Here is a 17534-nt window from a genome sequence, read left to right on the forward strand (position 1 = left end):
TTTCATTTTCACGTGAGGATCTCTTATATATATATATATACATTATATATATATATATATATATATATATATTATATAGATATATACTATATATATAATATATATATATATATTATATATATATATATACATACATATATATATATATATATACTATATTATATATATATATATATATATATATATATATAGATAGAGTATCTATATATATATATATATATACATATCTACACACACATATATATAATATATATATATATATATATATATATATATATTATATATATATGACTGTTTATTATCCTGTGCATTGTATGTTTATAAAGACGTGATTTTAACGTAGACATATCGTCATTATGAATCAAACAGATTGGTGGACGGTGCAGCTTTGAAAGTAGTTGGCCAAAACTTCCCGCCACACGTCGTTGTACGTGAGTTGGCATCTTCAGGTCAGCAGGAAAAAAACAAGTCGTTTTTTCTGGGCCTTTGTTAAAGCTTCTGGAGATGCTTGCTTTAAACATCAACTTCACGTAAGGCTGTAGTATGTTGTTTTTAAATTAACTTATACACACACTTTATATATATATATATATATATTATATATATATATATATATATATATATATATATGTGTGTGTGTGTGTGTGTGTGTGTGTGTGTATGTATATGATAGAATTGGTAGCGTGACAGTTGGAGGGCATTGATGATTGATAGTGTAGAACACGACGTTTGAGAGAACTTAAAGGCTTTTATGATGAAAATTGCGTGTGCTTTAGAGCATGTACGTAGATATAAGAGTGAATGGTATAGTGCGAACGCGGAGCTGTGATTAAAGTGTGATTTTTCTCCTAGGATAATTAATATCTTTATGGATGGAATTCAACAAGAAGTCGGAGGAAGGACATTAGATGTTGGTGTGAAATTTGTAGGATTTGAAAAGTGGACATAAATGGAGTTTGAAAAGGCTAATGTCTGTAAGTTGTGTGGCATTTGCTGTGGATAGTGAAAAGAAGCTATATGAATTAGGGCAATAGTTGGAAAGTGTTAATAAGAGGAATAGAATTGAGTAAATATGGACATTAGTAAGGGGTAAAACAAACGATAAAAATGGCGCAGTGAATGAAAGGTGATGATTCATTATTTTAAAAGAGAGAGAGAGAGAGAGAGAGAGAGAGAGAGAGAGAGAAATGTAATGGTAGGACGAGAAAATAGGTGATTAACTTAATAAGGGTGGCAAGGATTGTAACGGGGTATGTTCAGTAGATCTGGAAGATTTGCAGATCAGTGTGAAAGTCAAAGTTGGAACGAGTGAAGGGATTGTGAGTCAACTCTCCTCTATGGAAGAGAATTGTGGATGTCGAATGCTAGAAAAAGTTTGAAGCCTGTGTGATGAATTATTTGTGCAATATATGTGAAGTAAAAATGATTCGAAGAGTGAGTAATTAGAAGACAGAAGTCGTCGAAATGGTTATCTTAAACAAAACATGGAGAAGAGTGTTTATTTTGGGTTGATCATGTAGAAAGAAAGGGGGAGAATAAATGAGCGAAGAGGGTGTATGATGTGGAAATGTTGGGAGGAAAAGAGAACAAACTAGAAAGTCCTGGGCAGATGGAAGGGAAGAATTACTGAAACAATAGGATCTTCATATTCAAAAGTCGAGAAAATGCATGAAAGAAATTGGTAAATGATGGTGATGTGTGTGTCCGTGCATGCAAAATTTTTTTGCACTGTTCATAAGCGTACTTTAGTTGTGTATGCAGCATATAATGTTATTGAATGTTTCTCCACAGTGAAGTATGGATGAAGCGCTCTATGGAGTCACATGCTGTTAGGGAAATGGATTAATACGGAAAAAATCTGTATGTAAATGTAAGAGTATGTGCCTGCATTATAGATTCATCCTTTTTCGTTCAGAATACTACAGTATGTTTACGCTCATTTACCATCCAAATACAAATTTCTTTTCATATACAGTTACAACGCAGAGGATAAATAAAGTTTGTCTAAATGATGCCTTATTGTTCGTTATTCTAATTCAGGGTTTACAGCACTAATGAAAATGAAGTCAGTTGAAGAGGAGGGTTTTGATTTTGGGTAACAGTAGTCCAGTTTACAGGCACTTATTAAAAGAGACCTGTATACTAAGTCATGTTTAGATATTCCTATAGACGCTGTGTAGAGAACCAGCTGCGTTGTATTCATTTTGATAATCTATGAAACCACTAATTACAGAAGACAAAGTTTAAATTCATTGCTGCCTTTATTTCGCCGTTAGTATTGTGTTACTCTCTTATTACTCACTTTTCATTACTAATGTTACTTCCATATTTAGCAGTTATTTAGGTTTGTTGGAAAAAGAAACATGCTAATGATAAATTGAATACAGATTTCATATTCTTCAATTTAGGTGAAGAACTAGTCACTTTAAAAGGATTTGGAATCAAACAGATATATTATTATTTTAAGAGCAATATTGATCTGCGAAATGAATTCTAGTCAGGCGACGTGAACAGATTCCCATTCCCAATGCAGGTACAACTTACTTCAGCCGCTGGACGGTTCCTGGGGATTCCTCTTCCCCAACGGCACCTGGAACGGAATGGTGGGGATGTTGCTTCGGAAGGTAAATGGGACACATCGCTGCCACTGTATTCATTGTGTGTCACATAACGATTTTTAGAATCATGGTGAGGTCAATTTTCATGCCTATGTAGTAATTGTGCGGGGATTACATCAAGTTCACCACCAACAATTCATTGCAACAATTCACCGTCAACCATTCTCCGTCGAACATATTCACTGTCACACAATTCATCGCCAAAAAGAGGAGAGTAAGAAGTGTGTTTGTGTTTGCACTCATTTTTGATATATTGTTAAAGATACTGAAGCAAACCTGTAAAGAGTAAATTCAAGGTAGATTTCATTCATTTTATAAAAGATACAATTATACTGATTAGTAACAGTAAAATTAAAGTGTATTTCTGGATGATAAGAATTTGCTAAAATTTTAGATACACATCTTAAAAAATATATGTACACACAAAATAACAGGTAAGAGAGGTTTTGAGCCACTCGGGGCAAATAGTCCATAATATATAGCTTGGATCATAGTTCTGAACACGTCTCGGATTTTTTTTTTTTTTTTTTTTTTTTTGTAGCAGGGTTTTGACCAGTCATAGACAGCTCAATTCCACCTTCATTTAATATTTGTTATTTTTTAATGTAGAAGCTAACAAATTTCCGAATGTTGGGTGGCATACGGTCATCTGTCCTTGAGAAGCTTAGAGCCACCCACTAAAGCTGGTATCACACTAGTCATTTCTTGCTCGTGGGTTTGGCCAGCATCCAGCCGATGCTCGCGAGCAACAGTGTTGTATCGTCACACTAGGACTTCGTGGTTTCGAGGAGCAGTAGGAAAAAGTAACAAAACTGATCAGCTGATATCATCATGGCGCCCAGAAATTGTCGGACTGTTGCAAGATATGCTGCTGTGATGTGTTTTCTCAGAATCTTACGTGAATGCAAGAGTAACAAAAAACGTTTGTGGGTTCGAGAGTGGCTCAAGAGAAGCGAAGCCAAAGGTCTGAGAGTATGTCCTATCAGCAGCAGCCATCTTGTTTGTTTACAATACGCGTTTGCTCGCAGTTCGTGCTCGCTGTTTCCCGTCCAGACAGGAAGCCGAAATCTCGAGCTAAAAGCTCCCGGTTTTCCATTTTCGGCAGCAACGGCTGGCTGCTGGAGAAAAAAAGGCCTAGTGTGAGGCCACCTTAAGTCAACATTGGCAGTATCTGCAACTTGACTAAGATTAATCAAGTCTACGATTTTGTCACAACAGTATAGTCATTCGGGGTTGACTTCACTGCACTTTATTTTTCTTCATTTTGTTTTTCTTTTAATGCATATAATTATCAGCATACAGTTTTTCATTACTCTCTTTCTAAATAAACTGGAGATCCATTTCCAAAGATGAGTTGATTAAACATTTTTACTGATATCATGGTGAAACTTCCTTTGTCTGAATAAGCTGAGGGGTTGTTTCTAGAGAATCTCAGTTGCCAATATTCTTGGGCCTCAGCATTAGTTGTCCGGTGGGAATTATTTAACACTAAAATCCAAGTAGAAAACTGTCAAATGATTTGCTTGAATAAATAATGAAAAGAATGTTAGTGATGAATTGGTTGACGGTGATCTGTTTGACGGTGAATATGTTTGGCGTTGAATTGTTAGAGGTGAAATGTTAGCGGTGAATTTTATGGATATGGATTGTGTCAGTCGCTGTGTATTGGCCATATCTTTCCGATCAAGGTTTTTAAATTACAGATATTTCAATAAATGTATTTTCTGACGTAACGTCCTTGGTATTATGACGCCAAGTTATAATGCAAAATCAATCGTTTTTCTTTCGTCGAAATGCAGTTGACGTATTCTTCTTTAACAAATTCCTCAACTGAAATAATAAGGAAACTGACCTGTACATTCCCCAGAGTGAATTCAGTCAGTTACATCGGTCAGAAATTTCGTTTCATTTTCATTTTGTAACAGTTATTAACGCTTCTATTTGGTGTATGCAAACTTGGTTAACTCTGGAGAATAGATTATAAGTCATTAGGGAATAAATAGATTTATTGGATTCTAGATAGTGTTATCGGGTCTTCTTTTTTGGTAATTCGTTGCGTATTTTCTAACGAAGGATGTTGACTTCGGACTTGGCCCTTTTGGAATAACCTACCTTCGAGCGCAGGTCATTGATTTCACGAGCCCTTTGGTCGTCGACTACGGCCGCATCCTCGGCAGGAGAGGGGACACAGCAGTCGATCCATGGAGCTTTGCGATGCCCCTGACATACCCTGTGTGGGCTGGGGTTTATGCGTCGTTTCTGCTTGTTCTGGCCTGCACTGCCTGGATGGCCAAGTATGATTTGGACTCGGACTCCTCTGCATATATCAATGCAATATTTTTGCAAGGTGAGTTAATGATTTTCTAAGGTTATCCTGAAACCGGTCTGGTCGATTAAACCGGCGAGATCAAGTTAAGTATTATATTCTCATTAGAATCTTCATCTTTTTTTTATTATCGTGAAAGTAATATAGCTACTTGAAATCACAAATGATGGATCAAGAGGCAAAGTTTTGTGTAGAAATATTGAAGAAAAAATGAAGGTCGTGGAGTGGGAGAACTAGAAATGAAAAGTAAACCCAGAGCAGAGAAATGCTCATTATCACAATCTACTTGAAGTTTTATATTCGGCTCCACAGATTTAAAGCAGTCATCGAGCAGTAACGGACAAAGAGTGATGCTTGCTGCCTGGCTGATGTTTGTCTTCATTGTGATGCAGTGCTACAGCTCCAACTTGATGTCTCTGTTGGCTGTGCGTCACATCACCGAACCTTATCAGTCCGTTAGAGACATGTTGGATGATCCCAAAGTGACGTCGATCTGGTTCGCAAACACTGCATACATGCAGTATTTGTCGGTAACAAGACTTTCATTTCACTCCATTTACAATGCTTGCTTTTTCAATCATTATTACTATTGTTTTTTTTTATTACTGACCAGACTGACTTTAACACATTTAATCGAATGAACACTTGGCTTTTCATAATTGTGTGGAAGGTGGTGGCATTATTTTACAATGAATGGAGTTGCGGAATTATAATCTTATGCATTACGGATTGACAATGTACGTTGAGGTTTGACAGTGCCCCCGTAATTCATTCCAGTTAATTTATATGGTAATAGAACGTTACTGGCTGTGTTTGAGTATTTCATACAGATTATTTATAATGTAGTGACGTGATAGCGACAGAAACTAGGAAAATTGTGATGTTCGGTAATGTAGGCCACTTCAGTTTGGAAGTGAATAACATTTATAAAGCATCGGATGGAGGAAACTGCTGGCCGTATCACTTGCCGGGAGGGTCACAAGAAAAATGGGGCTGCGAAGATTACCTTTGTCTAGGTGACAGTATGACTTCTTGATTGAATGGATGACCAGGAACTGGAATATTGACATTAGACTGCAGGTGGTACCCGGTGTGGGTATTTCAAGAGTATGTTGGTAAAGGTAAAAGTTGTTTCAGGTTAACAAAGAACAGCTTTGTCGTTCATGGCATTCATTTTGCTGGAACTACTAAATGAGTTGTAGTAAAATATCAACTAGTAGTAAAATATCAACTGTAGTAAAATATCCCACTAAATTGTATATAGCATAAATTACATAAAACAAACAGATGAACAACAGAGTGGTTGCGCGTTTGGTATGCGGAGTAATATCGCTTTGTAAAATACGTAAATTTAGATATGTGTGCATGGATGAAGTTTATTGTTTTTCATTTACTACTGACACCTGAAAAAAGCAGGGATATTTTTTTTTTATTTAAATTTTCATTTAAGACCTGAAGAACTGACATTGAATATACCCATCTAATCAAATAGAAACGTAAAGCTTCCATGTGTACGCACATGGTTGCGAATTAAGTCTCTCTCTCTCTCTCTCTCTCTCTCTCTCTCTCTCTCTCTCTCTCTCTCTCTCTCTCTCTCTCTCTCTCCAAAAAAAAGTAGATGTAAGAACAAAAATAATAGCAGTTATATTTCAGTCATAATTTTCAAACTTGTAAGTAGAACAAATTCCAAAGAAGGTATTTGTTTACTCATCTGAGATCAACATTGGTGTCACCCCCAAATGACAGACTGCAAAAGTTCAGTAGAGTTAGTATCGCTCAAAGATCCATCTCAAGGAACTATTCTATTAGGCCGAGTGACCATTTCTTAATTCACATTCTCAACCGTAGTTAGAGTTCTTCACGGGCGAGATTTTCCTTCCTCGTAGGGTGTAGATTCGGGGATATTCTACGAAGTGGTGCAGACGGGCAAGAAGGGGAGGATGAAGCAGATCACTCCTTCAGTGTACGAGACCACAGTGAACGACCTGGTCTCCAGGGGCGACCATGTTATGATCAACCCTTTCCTCATCATGAAGATGTTCCTTACGGAGGATTATATGGACAGAGGTGCGCGTCTTCAGTGTACTGTTCGTTTTATACACACACACACACACACAATATATATATATATATATATATATATATATATATATATATATATATATATATATATATATATATATATATATATATATATATATATATATATATATATATATATATATATATAAAATAAAATCGTGAAGGAAGTACTAGTAGGAAAGGCATCCTCATTCGTTAACATTTTATTAACGATGAACACGTTTCGCGACGAATTCCAAGTCGCATTTTCAAGGCTAAAATGTCATTTGCGATCATTAGATTATTTTACTACATAAAGAGCTGTTGCCATTTTTGCTTATAACTATGAATTAGTTATTAATGTTCGTAAATGATATTTTAGCGTCGAAAATGCGAACATGAAGCTTGCATTTGATGTCTAGGCCAGTCCCTTACCACGCTCCTGATTGGCTGTTGATAAGCCAATCACGAGGCTGGAAACCTTCAGTCTCTCGAGAGAGTTCACAGAGGCAGGATGTTTGTCCACCTCTCCTAAAGGATAATTTTGATAGCCGTATCCCTCAGGAGAGATGGAACATACATCCTGCCTATGTAAACTCTCGAGAGAGACTGAGAGTTCCCAGCCCTGTGATTGGTTTATCAACAGGCAATCAGGAGCGTCGTAAGGAACTGGCCTAGACATCAGATGCACACTTGATGTGAATCTACTATAGTACTTCCTTCTTTATTATATATATATATATATATATATATATATATATATATATATATATATATATATATATGTGTGTGTGTGTGTGTGTGTGTGTGTGTGTGTGTGTGTGTGTGTGTGTGTGTGTGTACAATTGTATATTATATATTATGAATATGTGGCTAAAGAAGCAAGATGAAATTATAGCTGTATTCCTCCCTGGCAGCGCTAAACCAGAAATATATTTTTAGATATTATCATTCGAACCGTAAGAATCCAGCAGCAAAGACGGCTTAACAAAATCACGATTGTGACAATGTGCTCACATAGCGATTCAATTATCAAACCGCATTGTCAGGATCGAAGTGCTAGTCTGTTTTTCTCACAAACTGCCGCTCTTTGCTAGACTTGTCGGGAAAATCCTGCCAGTCAAGACTGGTCTGGGTGTGGTGACGTTATTTAACTGAAGTGCAGTTGCCGCTAGATGTTGGAATCGTCGTAAATCAAAATTAACGGCAGCACTGCCTTATGTCGAGTGTAGCCTTGTTGCCGACTTGATTAACCTTTAAAGATGTCTGATAAGAAATCTACAAAATGGTATTCATGTAGATACTTGTTGCATTTTCATATGTGGTCACTTTTTCTTAGCTACATCTATGAAAATAACCAAACTACATTATGCTCATTTTGGATATAACGTCGATTCGCAAAAACCTTTCGGTAGCAAGAGTACTCACTTTGCATTTAGAATAGGAGATTCGAAGAATAGTTAATATCGTTGTAGAAAAGCTCGAACTTTATAATTCCGCGCCTAGAATTAGTTGAAAAAGCTAATTATTCCATTGTTGCACTGCTAGAAAAAGCTCTTGAGTATCTAGCTTATCTTTTATTTGATAATAAACTGTATAAAGTGAATGAATCAATTTTGTCATACTTTTGTACGAGATTTTGGAAGTTTGCAAAATTACCAATATACTTTGTGTCCATTTCTAAAGAGGTTATCTTATATCATTTGGAAAGGAAACTGCAAGTTCTATGTATCTAAGGAGAGCTTTTTGCCACTGACGTTCTGTATGGTGGTCCCTAAGCACAGCCCTCTCCTGGGACCTATCAACGAAGGGTGAGTTTACCTCCTGCGAAAGTTTAGGAATCGAAGAATGCATGAATAATACATCTAATTTTTCATAAGGTTATATATAATTGAATATATAAATTCGCTGACACTTAATTACGATATATTTGACTCAGATGCTTTCTTAAAGTCTGTGAATCATACTTTGCCATTTTCACTCACTTGCCATCAGTTCATTGCTTGGGTGTTTTAGGATAAGAGCCGTGGTTGAAGGCGGTGTGTACAACTATTGGCTGGATAATGCTTTCGCAAACGCCAAGTCTTGCAGGAATCCCCCTTCCAAGATCACCGTTAAAGAGCCCTTGTCCCTGGCCAATGTCTGGGTGAGTTCAGACGTGTTGACCTTTCCATGAGGTAACATGGTTATGGTGATAGACAGTGATCTAATCTTTTTGGGCTGCATCTCGAAGCAAATTGCTATTTGCAATTGTCAGAGCGGTATGTCTAGGCTTAAGATAGATGGTTTCATTGATGCAGAGACAAAAAAAGGGGCAAATCCACTAGTAATAGTTATTATAATGTTTTTAACTGTTAACTATTCAGGGGGTAGTTTGTGATACAGAACTATTGAAAGAAGAAACTTTTCATTCATAAATATTTATTAAGGAATTTTTGTAAGCTAAATTATTGACAGGTAGAAATTATGTTTATTAATACATGTGTTCAAAATTATATTTACAGTTGTTATGTAGAGGGAACATTTGTAATTCAGAAATATTTACTGAATAATCTTGTGATAAATAAATATTTACGAAGAAAATTTTCGTAGCTTGAAACATCTAGGGTGGGAAATATGTTCATAGACATTTCATTGCTTAAATCATATTTTCAAATGTTATTGAAAAAAGGAGTGATATTTGAACGGGATTCAGATGAATTTACTTCCAGGGAATGTTTGCTCTTCTTGCGGTCGGTTACGGCGTCGGTTTACTTGCCTTGGGTCTCGAGCTCTTGTCGGCAAGATATTCTCGTTGTTGTTCTGGACGCTGGTGGTGATGTTCCGTGAACTGGAGACGAATTTGGCATTCGAAGAATTTTGTATGCCAGCAATAAATGCAAAACTATATTTCATGCAATTTTATTATTACCCTCAGGAGATCGACGATAATATTTAGTCTTGAATGCATAGCCGTATCAAAATAGTATTGGGTATCATGCATTCACAAATCACTCACACGGACACATACACACACACACATACATACTTATATATCATATATATATATATATATATATATATATATATATATATATATATATATTATATCATATGAGTTTAAATCACGAAAAAGGTAAAAACGTGATGATTAATCGAACATAGTTACAACCAGAATTTCACTTTAACTTCGGTGCGTAACTTTGCTCTTATATATATATATATATATATATATATATATATATATATATATATATCTATATATACATATATATATATATATATTATATAATAATATTAATATATGTATGTATGAATAATTATCACATCACCGTGATTCATATAAATTATTCGAGCTACAAATGTCCCTTAATATCTAATTCGCTCTACCTCGGAATTGATATATTTTCATATATGTAAACCGAAGGGGAAATATTTTTAGTAAATAATAATTTCGTCCCCTCATGGGATCGAACCACCGTCCAGCGGACAGGGACGAAATCAAGACGACAGTAACGTTAACGATATGTATATGGTGGTTCTTGTTGACTAGGATAACGAAGAGATGCTTCTAGTGTGTTATTAGCATCGGACCTTTTCAAATTGAAAGAAATTCAGATGTGTGAACATTAGCATGGTAGTCCAAGTGGAAACGACGGAGAAATGAATTTAAACATGTATGGTGGAAGACTGAAGGTCACTGGTTGATATAGGCACCTAAGAGTAAATAAAACATGACCGAGTGAGGAGAGAAAGGGGGAAATGAGGAAGAAGGAAGGTAAGTAGGGCCATGAAGTCATGTGGTAGGAATAAAGGAAAACATCGATACATCACACAGAGTGAACTTTTCAAAAGTGATGGTTAAGGAAGGCCCCCAAACTGCGTGATCTTTCATGTAATTACTGATTTTTCTTACCCTCTCTTTTAGCTGTCTTTCACCCTTGTATTCTTTCTAACAGCATATCGATATAGCCTGGAAAAAAAAAATTATTTTGGTTAAGTCGATTGTCTTTCACTGTGCCTAAACTAAAGGTCGGGTAGATATGTATATTTGTTATGATTCCATTTGGATGTCAGTTATTGTTAAGATATAGGGGATTTTCTTTTAAGTGATGTTTGCGGCTTAATATTTGATTATTGTGAGTTTGAAAAGTCGTTTATATTTATATATGTTTGTATGTGTAAAATGCGGATGGCTATTTTAGTATTTCCTTAGAAAGGTCATCAAATTTAGGACAAATGACCAGCCATGGTTTTATGATACATCTAGACGACCTTACCATGAAAAAAAGACCAAATTTAACGCATGGAGACAAAATCGTTCGAATAACAATGATACTATTTTTGTTGAGTCTCACCGTGCAGCGAACTCAACTTCCCACACAGCCGAGAGAAATTACAATAATTCCTTGAAGAGGAAACTTGAAAGAATTACTCAGCCTCACCTCTATCTTTGGGTCAGGCTCATCTTCCATTCCACCACTACTAGCAAATGATGGTAGATTGGTTACTGGCCGTGGGGAAAGGCTGAACTGCTTCGAGCTGTTGAAGCTAAGCAAGCAGTTGAGGATGTTCCTCTCCCTGATACTTGTTATCCTGGAACTATTCTTACAACATTTGCATTTCTCTCCAGGGATGTTAAGAAAATTCTAGATGATCTTGATAACTGAGATGAAGGAGATCCTGATGGTTTCTTACCTTTATTTATTTATTTATTTTCAAATGAAGAATACTAGATTCTATAGATTTTTATGTCGACGTGGTATCTTTGCATGAGCGCGAGCTTAGTAATACAGTGCCTGTTACACAGAATAGCATATTTGCAGACTGCAGTAACAACAGGCCAATCTCTATTCTCCCTGTGCTCTCTCTCCAAAGGTGCTGGACAAAATGATTTTAAAACCACCATATAAGTATGTGGAATCTAAAGGGTTGTTAGCTGATAGTCAATATGCTTACAGGAACCTTGATAAAGGTTTTGAGTGCAGAGTAATTCAAATAGATTTTAGTGCTGCTTTTGATTGACTAAATCACAAGATACTTATTTATAAAACTTGAGAATCTTGGAGTGGGTGCTATTTTGTCTGAGGGTAGTGTTCTTGGTCCACTGCCATTTTGTAGAGTATCTAGTGATATGAGTTTTGGCTTGGGAAACAAGATTGTCTCCACTTATGAGAAATGAAACTGCCCTCACCCCCAATCGGGATATGGATCGGATCAGGGAATGGTGCAGTCGGTAAGGTATAAGGCTGAGTTCCAGTTAAACGAAAACAATATTGATTATCAGATCTTGTAAAGATTTCCCACCGCATTCTCCCTTTCAGGTGGATGTAGCTTTAACTATTCTAGTTGTAACTCTTAACTCCTCCTAGCTATTGAGAAACATCTAATGAATGTTTCAGCAAATGCCGCACGAAAGTTAGGTATTGTTCGTAAGGCCTCATATATTTATAACAGTGATAAAATCATTGCAGCCTGTTTTAGGTAAATTGTACTTCCTTTACTAGAAAGAGATTTTTCTCATTTAGACAGAGTGGTTCGCGGTGGTAGATTTCTGTTTCCTAATAGTTGCAGTTATGACTTGGGCTAACGACGGATGGTCTCTTTTTTGTCACTTTTTCATAAGTTGTATTTCAACAGAGACCTTTCATATTCACAAATGATTCCTGATCCCCTTTATCTGCTAAGAGCAAACCTCTCAGTTCTAGAGATTATTTATTTCTCACTCCGTTGGACTGTGGAACAACCTCCCAGAGGATGTCGTGTAATGAGAACTTGAGAAGTTCAAGCGAAAATGCAATGCATTACTAATACTAATACTTCTTGCATTTTAATACATTTTCATATGTTTATCTATTTATTCATTTATTTTTTCTCTCTTAATAACTGGGATCTCTTCTGTCTCTATTTCACTTTCTCTAATTTCTTCTTCATGAGCACCCTATTCTTTGGAAGCTTGAATTTCAAGTCAAAGGCCCCTGTGGGCTTGTTCCATGTGAATTGGTTTCATCTATGAATAATATATAATATATATATATATATCTGATATATATATATATATATATTATATATATATATATATATATATATATATATATCTATATATATATATATATATATAATACTATATAATATATACATATATACATGTGTGTTTATGTATGAATTAGATGTTTATGTAAGACTTTAGATGTTTTATTTTTTAAGAGTATTTCTTTCAAATATTCTAGTAGATGCCAAAAAGAGTGACACTTGTAAGATGTAACCATCAAACGTAGATGGAATTCGCTGAAATACGAAATTCTTGGTAGTTCCTTAAGATTGGTACCTAAGGATAGCTGTTATCGTTAGTTTGGTGTGGTCGTGAAAAGATGAGGTTAACAAAGAGGAAGAAGAGACCGTTGCTTTTAATCAGAGAAAAGTACACCGTTAAATTCTTACCTGTACATAATGTAAGACGTCTGTTCGTTTTACCAAGTACGCCTTGCGCACCTATTCTGACCAATCGCTGTGACTCTAGAGTCTGGAGTCATAATCGTTTCCGTAGTGTCAAATGGCTCGAAAGGCCACATCTTAATGAATAGTCTCCTGGAGGTCCCATTGGACCTGGAAACACTTAGCCAAGTAAACTCCTCCCATTTGGTTTCGTCCTCACGAAGCGAATATAGACCTCGGCTGTGAGGGGGGTTATTCGCACTGGCGTCAGGAGCTATTCAGAAGAACTGTTCCTCTCTGCTTAGCCAACTTTTTCTGGGTAAGGGGTGCTTTCACATTTTTTGTAATTTGTAAAAGATTACCTTTTAGAATCAACATTCTGTTGTTCATCTGCTAGATTCGTTTAGTGTATCTTTTGCATCGTACTATAGAGTTTATTGTAAAATGATTTATGTTCATTTTATAGTTTGAACATTTAAGTCAAACCTACATCAAATGAACAAATTTTAAACATTTTTTCAAAATATATGAACTTTCAATGGGTATTGATTGCATTTGTATGGTTTTCATGGTATCGTTTTGTACTAGAAGACTGGCTATTGTTTTAATGCAATTGTTCTTCACAAAATGCTAAAGGTTTTGTGAAATTCATGGGTAAGAAAAAAAATCAACATTTTCCCTTCAAGATGACTTACAAAAGACATGTAAAAATAATCGTGTTTATGATATAAATATAATATATTTTTCAAAGTTCAAGTATATGCCATTGTATGTGGCTAATAGAATATTCCAGATGTGTATATTAAATTCATGTTATTACATGAATTTAATAGACATGTAATAACATGTATATTAAAATAATATACATGTTAAAATAATAGACCAGACACTGACCGTATCCTATGGCGAAAATACTGATGTTGGAAGTAACACTAATGGAACCCATCTCACTCCAGTTCATGGTTGTTGAAGTTATCGTAAAAGAAGCATTATAATCCTTACTGTCTTAAATATGTTTAGTATTTTTAATACGTTATCGCCAAGATAAACTATGTAAAAGGAACTTGACCGAAATGATTTGGCCATTACTTTTTAGTCCACCTGAACTGTAAGCAGGTAAGCCTTTCTTTTCGAGCGCTCTCGTCGCATGTGCTTATGTATTTATGTACGTATAGGACGTGTCCGCACTACCATAAAATGCCATAAACACACTTCGGTAACTTACTGTACCCGAACCAGAAACAGGTAGACCACGAGTCAAAGACTTATTGGCACTTCTCTCAGGTGCTTCCAACGATTACTCTTCACTTGCCAATGGTTCGTCCTCACCTACGATTATTGACTTCTTTCAACCTGTTATCTATATATATATATATATATATATATATATATATATATATATAAATATATATATATCTATATATATGACGAATAGCGATAAGCTGCTGAAGAGTGTATATAACATGTTTTGCTGTAGTGTGGGCCCAACCTAACGTAAACATATCACAGAATCACTGGATCAGTTTCAATCAGGACTTAACACAAGTTTCGGGAAAGGGACTATCATTTGTCCAAATTGGGCCTCAGTAAGGTGAAGACTTTTTTCTTTTGGACCACAAATAGCAAACATACATGAAGACTTCCTGAAACAAATGTGTCAAACCATGTTTCGGGGTCAGTTTGGGGCCTCAATAAGGGTCCAAATTATTACTTAGGTGCAATGTACGAAAATTCTTCCAAAGACCATAAGCGTCGTATGAGTTTGTCACATTAATATGGAATCACTTTCTTGTGCAGATTCAGTTTTGTTCCAGCCGTCGTGCCAGTACCAATGTTAAAGGTCCTAAGTTTTACCCGGGAATAGATGAGAAAAATCGTAATCATATGCTTGCAAATGCAACAAGGTAACTTGGGTGTGCATTGAGGTACTTAGGCCTCCTGTTTTTATTTACAGCCCATAATGTGATATCCCCTGATTTGTAGCTATTTTCTATTATGCACGATTGCCTATAATCGTTCCTTCCCGGTGAAAGTTTTATGAAAAGGAAGGGCAAGCAAGCATTTAGGTAATGTTAGCGTAACTGATAACGTGTCAAAAGTCTTCCTGAGGGAAAGGGTATTTTCTTCACTATTAGCTGAGTTTATTATCAGTTCCGAAATAAACTCTGCGTAAGATTTGATAGGATCGAGATTCCCAGTTAATTATAAGTTCAGTTGTAGAAAAATCCCTTCTCTAGGCAGTCCAGGTACCATGTCCCGTGTGCGGACAGATTTTAGAAAAACCATTATTCGAAAGGCAATTGTTCGAAAAGTTTTTTTTGTTTTTTTTTTCGAAACCCAAATATTCGAAATCAATAGTTCAATTGTGTAATTGTTCGAATTTACAATTGATCGAAATACAAAATATTCGAATAAGCAATTTTTTTAAATGAATGTAGTTCGAATCCACGAGTAAACTCGACTTGTTGAAAAAAAAAACCGACGGCAGTTTTTTCTCTCTCTCTCTCTCCCTCTCCAAGGTGTAGTTATTCGAGAAAAAACTTAATCGCATTTTAGATACAGCAGAGCATTATTGGGAAACTGAGAATCTCACTTAATGCAGTGCTGTACTATTTAAAGAAATGAGAAAACGATTGATTGAAAATAGGTACATGTATTGCACAGCGGTAGATTACTAACCTTCCCAAATTGGAAAAAATATTTCTGAGTGACTGTAGGAATGTAATCTCAGGTGTATGTGTCCCAGAGTGGTGTTCTTGGCCTATTATTTTGGTGATGTCTGCGTACGGAGTGTAGTTTGGCTTTGAGAACAAGCTTATTGCTTATGAAGATTATGCTTTCCTCATTGAATCGATCCCAACTCCTAACTATAGACCTTTGGAGGCCGAATCACCAAACACGTTTAGGTAATATTGGCCTATGGTTCATATTACGAGGATGAAGTGGAACACTAGCAAAACTCAAAGTATGATTCTTAGCCGGTGTGTGACATGAGATTCCCAGATCTTTTCATTGACTTTGATTCTTTAACAGAGTAAGTAGAATATCGAACATTATTTATTTTGTTGTTTATCTTATTTGTTGTACTATATTTTTTATCTTATTTGTTGTTGTTTATCTTGTTTTTCTTCGTTATTCTCATAATTTATTTTACACTTCCCAGTTGCTTTTTCTATACTGGGTTACTCTGTGTGTTCGAAACCTTGGGCTTACGGCGTTCTGCTTTTCCAGCCCAAGGTTACAACTTGTCATATTATATAATAATAATAATAATAATAATAATAATAATAATAATAATAATAATAATAATGTGAAGGGAATACCCCCTCTTTTAGACAGGTTCTATTGAAAAGATCCCGTAGGGGTGGTAATGCCGTCAGTTCACCTAACGGGGTGCAATGTAGGCGTTACTAAAGGTTCTTTGCAGCGTCCCTTCGGCCCCTAGCTGCAGCCCTTCATTCCTTTTACAGTACCTCCATTCGTATTATCTTTCTTCCATCATGCCTTCCACCTCTCCTAACAATTGTTTCAAAGTGCATCTGCGAGGTTTTCAGGTTTTCCTCCTGTTGCTCCTTTCAATCCTACCTGCTCTTCATTTCATAGTCCCAGTGTTTCGCCTTTGGCCTAAATTCTATTCTATTCCATCCCATTCCACTCTGTTGAAAAGAATGGCACCATTAGTTGAACGGATGTTATATAAAGTCTTTTCAATTCTTCTTGCTAGTCTGTTCAAGGTTAATATGTACTTAAAACTGACCGATGTTCACCATTGGGATAAGAGGAAAGGCGGGAGTTCTGAAGTCTATCACTTTATTTATAATATACTGTAAACACAGTGGAAGTTAAACACGGCGCGATGTTTACGTAGAGTTTGTTGAGGGAGTTGTTGTTATTGTTGTTGTTGTTGTTATTATTATTATTATTATTATTAAAATGAAACCTATTCACATAGAACAAGCACACAGAAACCATTAACTTGAAATTCAAGCTTCGAGAGAATGTTGGTTTCAACCTCCCACCGCAGACTCCTCACTGCAGCAATAACTGATCATGATACAAAGCCAGTGATTCGGTGAATTAAATCTCGTCCTCAGGAGTCAAGGGATAGAGAGACT

General features: G+C 35.8%; 1 protein-coding gene across 2 annotated transcripts; it reads left to right on the top strand.

Annotated features, from left to right (window-relative positions):
* The first annotated feature begins 393 nt into the window (after nt 1-393).
* On the top strand, nt 394-9882 carry LOC135213011 (probable glutamate receptor). Of its 2 annotated transcripts, XM_064246805.1 has the most exons (8): nt 394-530; nt 2534-2624; nt 4692-4965; nt 5257-5474; nt 6831-7011; nt 8717-8816; nt 9022-9151; nt 9717-9882. In XM_064246805.1, exons 1-8 carry the CDS (start codon nt 505-507, stop codon nt 9822-9824), a joined length of 1128 nt encoding a protein of 375 aa, XP_064102875.1. In that variant the 5' UTR covers nt 394-504; the 3' UTR covers nt 9825-9882. The 2 variants fall into 2 exon arrangements, with proteins under 2 accessions (XP_064102875.1, XP_064102864.1); XM_064246794.1 differs by lacking the exons at nt 394-530; nt 2534-2624 and adding an exon at nt 3316-3590.
* The last annotated feature ends 7652 nt before the right edge of the window (nt 9883-17534 follow it).

This window comes from Macrobrachium nipponense, chromosome 19 (assembly GCF_015104395.2).
Source record: "Macrobrachium nipponense isolate FS-2020 chromosome 19, ASM1510439v2, whole genome shotgun sequence".
Classification (NCBI taxonomy): Eukaryota; Metazoa; Arthropoda; class Malacostraca; order Decapoda; family Palaemonidae; genus Macrobrachium; species Macrobrachium nipponense.

Bases quoted from the DNA above. Each gene is read 5' to 3' on its own strand.
- LOC135213011 (XM_064246794.1), top strand. From the start codon at position 3,450: ATGGCGCCCAGAAATTGTCGGACTGTTGCAAGATATGCTGCTGTGATG. The intron at 4,966-5,256 runs GTGAGTTAATGA...TCGGCTCCACAG, and splicing joins CAATGCAATATTTTTGCAAG to ATTTAAAGCAGTCATCGAGC. The intron at 8,817-9,021 runs GTGAGTTTACCT...TGGGTGTTTTAG, and splicing joins CTGGGACCTATCAACGAAGG to GATAAGAGCCGTGGTTGAAG.